The sequence below is a fragment of the Galeopterus variegatus genome, unplaced genomic scaffold (assembly GCF_000696425.1).
Source record: "Galeopterus variegatus unplaced genomic scaffold, G_variegatus-3.0.2 Scaffold8678, whole genome shotgun sequence".
Lineage (NCBI taxonomy): Eukaryota > Metazoa > Chordata > Mammalia > Dermoptera > Cynocephalidae > Galeopterus > Galeopterus variegatus.
Genome location: NW_007734789.1, coordinates 92,416 through 99,073, shown reverse-complemented (window position 1 = coordinate 99,073; position 6,658 = coordinate 92,416). Strand labels below are relative to the sequence as shown.

Here is a 6,658-nt window from a genome sequence, read left to right as displayed (position 1 = left end):
GATCAATCTGTCTAATCGCTTATACACTTAATCATTTAATGTGTTTACTTGCTTCATTGAATTTATATTACCACAGTGTTCTCTTTAATTGTAATGGTAATACAACAATTCAAAGGATGCAGACTTACATAAAGACAAAGAAAAAGGTTCGCCTCTTTCCTTCCTGAGATAATCAGTGCTAGCTTGTTGAACTGTAGCTTCCATGGATTTTCTATGTGTATAAAAGTATGGTACTTAACAAGTACTTATATATTCCTGGTGCTTAAGAATGTGGACTCCAGCACTACATTTCCTGGATTTGAATCCTGGATAAACCACTTACCACCTATGTGACTTTGAGCAAGTAACAAATTTTCTGGGCATCAGAGTTGGTTTTGTTTGTTTGTTGCCCTTGTATAAAATGGGAATACAGATAGTACATGTCAGTACATACCTCAAAGGTTTATTGTCAGGATTAAATATGTTACCTAAATCACTTATAGTGATGCCAGAAACCTGGTAAGCATTGTATTGTTATTATTACTACTACTACAATTACTGCTACTACTATTATTATCATTATCTTTGTCCATACAAAAATGGGTTCATGTCCTACATATCATAGTGACCTAAAATTTTCACTTAAAATACATCTAGGACATTCAACTAGGTAGATGCAAAATAGATTTAACTTATCCTTGAACTAGCTCAGAGAACAACTAGTGAGACAGAAATGTGAGTTCCCTGCTCTGGGTGAGCTTGGCATACAGAACTGGAGGAGGAACAGGCCTAGAGAGAAGGGGTCTGATGGGCAGCTCTTTATGGCGTGAGTGTGGGTGGTTGTGTGTGTCTGCCACAGGGTCTAATGCTGGGCACAATGGGGTATCTGGGGGATATGTGGAAGTTGGAGAGGTGTGGGTTTTGGTTAGAGATTCTGCACCCACAAGAGTTGAAAATGGTTCTAGGAAACATTCTTTGTCATTGATCTATCTCTCTCTGTTTCTGTGTTTGCATTTACCTATCTCCATTTGTAATTTCGTGTGGCAATTAACATCCTTATAGATACATCATTAATACTGCTTATTTCTATATGAAAGGTTGTTAGAAGAGGGAGAGCTTGGTGTAAGGATAGGTATACCTTTGAATCCAAGTTGCCACTGTCAGATTTCTGTTGAAAAAGAGTGCAGACTTCTCAGTCCTTGCAGCAGATTGTTGTAAGTGTCCCCATAGACTTTCCAACACATTATTAGCCACCTTTGTCATCTTCTTCAGATTCCCTTGCTCCTCCTCTTCCTCCTCTTCCTCCTAGTTCTTCTCTTTTGACAATCTACTGGGAAATATATATTTTTCAATGCTTAACTACTGGTGAGATTGAAGTGATCATTCAAATTTCCTCTTCTGTGCATATCTTGTCTTAGAAGGATAGGATTTCCATAGATAGAAAGATGTGGGAGAGGGAACGGAAAGAAAAGAGAATGGAAAGAGAATCTGGAAGGGAAGCAGGGCATGTCCAAGGATGCCAGACAGACTGAAAGCTGCCAGGAGGGACATAGCAAGAGATAAGCCTGGAAAACTTAAGGAGCAGCCAGCCCTGAAGGCCTTACATACCAGAGTCAAAAATAGCTCTAGGAATATAACTTATCATTGACCTGTCTGCTCCATTTCTATGTTTTCGTTTATCTGTCTCCACTTGTAGTTTTGTGTGTGGCAGGTATTAATCCTGTGCACACATCTTTAATACTGCCATTCTTACTTCTATAAGAAAGGCTATTAATGGATTAATATTATTAGTTAATGGATGAAGTACAGTAGCCCTCCCTTATCCATGGTCCTGTGATCTGAAAATATTAAATGGAAAATTCCAGAAATAAACATTCATACAACTTTTATTACAGTATATTGTTACAATTGTTCTATATTATTATTAGTTATTTTTGTTAGTCTCTTACTGTGCCTAATTTATAAACTTTATCAGATGTATGAAAAAACATAGTATATACAGGGTTTGGTGCTATCTGCAATCTCAGGTATCCACTGGGGGTCTTGGAACGTATCTGCCATGCATAAGAGGGGACTGCTGTAAACTCTTTCCCTGTGGAAAAGGCAAAGCTCTGGGGTATTTTCTTCAGGGAAATAATATGATTAGAGTAGTTTTAGAAGAATAAATGTGGGAACAGATCCTGGTGACTTAGGAACTGGATCAGTTTAGTCCAGACATGAATTACCAAGGACCTAAACTAGCCTAACAAGGACATTGAACAAGAACATTGACAAGACGTGTGACCTGCTGGATAGGGAAACAGGATGGAGAAAGGACACACTGTGACTCTGTGTGGTTTGTTGTCCTTTTTATTGTGGACACCAGGAGAAGCAGAGCAGGGACAAGCTTCTCATTAACCAAGGGTTCCTGATTGTGTCTTCTCTACAGGTCTCTGATGTAGGTAGGTACTTAATGCTTCTATTTAACTATTAGAAGCATCGAGCTTGAGGAATTTACCTTATTTGGAGGCAAAACAATAAACTTAAATAATATAGTACCTTAATTTGGAGTGAAAAATAATAAATGTAAGACATCCTTCATTTTAGAGACCAGTTGTAAATGGCCTGTGTGCTCTATCACTAGTGATCTCGAGTTTATTCGTTACACCAGGACCAGGGCCTTTTCACCCATGGCCTGTGGAAGGCACAGTGCCCACATCAAGACTTTCTCCAGGGCCCGCAGAGGTACTTGAGAAATAAATATAATAATAATTAGCGTAAGTACTAGCAGTAGATGTAGTATTGGCTCCAGAATGTGAAAACCATAAAATCAGAATCGATATAGCTAAATCTAGTGTTTGTAAAACCTAACATTAGGTTAGATATTTTTTTTTCACTTTGCAAGAATTCCCGAGTATTCATGTACAAGTTAAATGGTTTAGTCTTAACCAAATAATTTTAAGCATATATGTGTGTGTGTACTTTTACATATATACATATACATATATATATATATATATACATAGACACACACACACACATAAATGGGTACTGGTGAAAAGACGTTTAACCTGTGCTATTTCCTTTAATCCTCGGGACAGCCTCATGTGGTAGATACTGTTATCCCTATGGAATGGCTAAGGAAGCTAAGTCTGAGGTATGTTGCCTGAGTCTACCAGTTAGTAAGCAGCAGAGCTGAGATTCAGACTCAGGCAGTCTTAACTCCGGAGCCAGAGCTTGGAATCATTTTGCATGTTACCTTGACAGTGAGCATATTCTCTGACAAGGGAAATAAAATGGGAAGAGGTAAGGACCAAAGATTAAAAAGGCAAGAAATATCTATATATTCAAAGAAGAGGTGAGGGAAGGACAGAAAACAAGTGGTCACAGAGGCAGAAGATAGAGGCTGGCTGGGGCCACAGTATGAGAGGCAGTGTGAGCCTCGTGGCCTGGAAGAGCAGGATGTCCAGTGCCGCCAAGTGGGCAGTGAGGGCAAGAAGTTCTGGGTGTCCTGCTTGTGAAAGCATCTCTGTCCTTGGGGAAGCTGTTTCAGTGAAGCACTTGTAGCATTGGTCAGACGGTAGAGCATCCTTAAGGGGGAGCTCATGGTGGAAAGCAGAGGATATTTGTGAGCTCACATCCATGGACAAGCACACCTTTCCCAGCTGTGTCCCATGTGCAAGTAAAAACCTGCTATAATTTCATAACTTGTTACTTTCTGCTCCTGGTTTTCTGGGACTTGGATTCATGCCACAGAGGGCTTCCACTTTCCTCTTTCCCAACCTATGACTTTGACCAAAGAACCTTCTCTGACAGCCCAGACTTTTCAGACTGAAGTTCTGGATTTTGCAAATGGGAATTACTAAAATCAATGTGGGAGCCATGAGGGGTAGAATAGGCGTGGGGGGACAGTGTGCTACACCACTGTATTAGTTCCACATTATCACAGAATGGCTTAAAATAACACGAATATTTTAAAAACAACAGGAATTTATTCTCTCACAGTTCTGGGGGCCTAGACATTTGAAATCCAGGTTTCAAAACAGCAGTGCAGGTTCTTTCTGGAGGTTCTGAGGCAGAATCTGTTCCCAGGCTCTCTCCTTGCTTCTGGTGTTTGCCAACAATTCCTGGTGTCGCTTGGAAGACGTATCACTCCAGTCTCTGCCTCCATATTCTGATAGCATTCTCCCCTGTGTATCTTTGTCTCTCTATGTCCAAATTTCCTCTTCTTATAAGGACATCAGTCCTGGGGTTAGGGTCCATTTGAATCCAGTATTATTTCATCTTAAATTGATTACATCTTCAAAGACTCTATTTCCAAATAAGGTCACATTCACAGGTACTAGGGGTTAGGACTTCAAAATATCTCTTTGGGGACACAATTCCACTCTCGTTCCTTCCTTCTGTTTGTTTCCTTCAGTGACAGAAAAGTGTAAAGCTCTCTAAGAGTGACCACAAGAGTTTAAGAGGACATGGCACGATGAGGTCTCCTGGACTGCAGACACTGACACCAAGTGCTTGAGTCATTTCACAGTGTGCCTCTCATCCGCTAATGGAGGAGTATTCTCTTTGTTTCTTTGTGTCTTTCTTCATTCTTCACCAAGCTGAGTCTTTGCTTTCTTCTCTGCAGAAACCACTAGAACCATGGCGACTCCCTCTGCTGCCTTTGAGGCCCTTATGAATGGAGTGACAAGCTGGGATGTCCCCGAAGATGCTGTCCCGTGTGAACTGCTCCTTATTGGAGAGGCCTCATTTCCTGTGATGGTGAATGACATGGGCCAGGTGCTCATTGCTGCTTCCTGCTATGGCCGAGGCCGCCTGGTGGTCGTATCCCATGAGGACTACTTGGTGGAAGCCCAGCTCACCCCCTTTCTCCTCAACGCTGTGGGGTGGCTTTGCTCTTCCCCTGGGGCTCCCATTGGTGTACACCCGTCCCTGGCACCATTGGCCAAAATCCTTGAGGGCTCTGGAGTGGAGGCAAAGATTGAGCCAGAAGTGAAAGACTCCCTGGGGGTTTACTGTGTTGATGCCTACAATGAAACCATGACGGAAAAGCTCGTCAAGTTTATGAAACGCGGAGGGGGCTTGCTCATAGGAGGCCAAGCCTGGGACTGGGCCAACCAGGGTGAGGATGAAAGGGTTCTGTTCACATTCCCTGGGAACCTTGTGACCAGTGTGGCTGGTGTATACTTCACCGACAACAAAGGGGACACGAGTTTCTTTAAAGTCTCCAAGAAGATGCCCAAGATCCCAGTCTTAGTTAGGTGAGTACCTTATCCCAATAGGGAGTTGACCCCAAGTTAAAAAGCAGACATGGTTTTTATTTTCAGGTTGCTCCCAGGCTAACAGAAGAAAATTTGTCACTCAGACATGGATTTACCACAAGCTGACTAGACTTTAAATATACCCTAAGGCACAGTAGGGACAAGGACCTCATTACTACTGCCTTCCCAGACCAGATCGCTAGGATCTTTCAGGGCTGGAACTTCTTACTGACTGTTATACCCCTAGCATCTAACTTAATAAAATATAGTTCTGATATCAGTATTAGGTATGATTAATCCAGGAAGGTTCATATGAGAAAGTTGCTTTCAACTGAAATGTGAGGAAAAGGAAAACAGGCATGAGGGACCCCATCAGCCAAACTCTAGAGAGCTGTGGGAAAGATTCTGAACTGTCCAGACAGATGGGGTTAGGATGGAAACAGGAAGCGGAGGAGGATTCAGAAATTGAGAGCAGAAAAGATGGTACAAATTGTATGTGCTAAATCTAGAATTTAGGAGAGGATTTTGATCTCTGGGAGCAAAAGACCAGATGATGGATAATGGAGGAGGTAGGTGATGGGTGCAGAGACAGGCTGCACTGGAAGTTCTTTGAGAACATCATTCACACTTGCTCCAGCACCACATACAGCGCCTATATTGTAGTAGGCTAATAGATGCTCAGTAAACATTTGTCAGATGTATGAATGGATGGATGACTGAGAGGGACTAGAACCTGGACTAGTCCCAGGAGTAGAAAATGCACACCAGGCCACTCCCGATATAGTGCATTAAGATTCTCAGCATCCTTGGAACAAAGAACATTCATATCTCTGACTGATGGAAGCTCAAAAAGGTAGGATTGGGTGAGGAAGACACATAATGGGGTAGAAATGAGGTTTGAGGAATGAGCTATGACCTCTCCTTGGCATGAAATTCTTAGGAAGATTTTAGGTAAGTCTGCCAGAATAGTTTGCCTACTGTGTTGTTGGGATAAGAAGGTGCCTTGTCCCATTTTAACCCAAATATCAGGCTTCCGTGAAGGAGTTCAGATTCTGCTTGTTTATTCATCCATGTATTTAGTCAGAGTTTATTGAATATATTCTACATCCCAAGCATTATTTCTTGTTTCAAGAACATGATTGACAAAGATATGAGAATTAGGGGCACAGAAATCTCTCCAATACCAAGACCTGGAAGAAATGTCAAAAACCAAACATCTGTTGTAAGAAGAGGGTTATGCTATCGTAGATCAGTAGAATTTGAAAACCTGGGATCGACAGGTGGTAATGGTACAGTGCGACCCTTAGCATGCCCTTTCAACTGTCTTTTTCTCTCTAAAACAAAGGTGTTGGCATAGAAGCTCCTAGTCCCCCTTTTAGCTATTACTCCCTTGAGACTGTTTTTTTTTTTTTTTTTTTTTTTTTTTTTTTTTTTTT

At 41.6% G+C, this 6,658-nt stretch overlaps 1 protein-coding gene across 2 annotated transcripts in view; it reads left to right on the top strand.

Moving 5' to 3' along the window:
• Window positions 1-4,584: 4,584 nt before the first annotated feature.
• The window catches only part of FAM115A (family with sequence similarity 115, member A), a 25,361-nt gene continuing 23,287 nt past the window's right edge, over window positions 4,585-6,658 (top strand). For both annotated transcript variants that reach the window (XM_008593074.1, XM_008593075.1), the window contains exon 1: window positions 4,585-5,222. In XM_008593074.1, coding sequence (XP_008591296.1) covers window positions 4,603-5,222 — 620 coding nt within the window. In that variant the 5' untranslated portion in view covers window positions 4,585-4,602. The remainder of the gene's footprint in view (window positions 5,223-6,658) is intronic.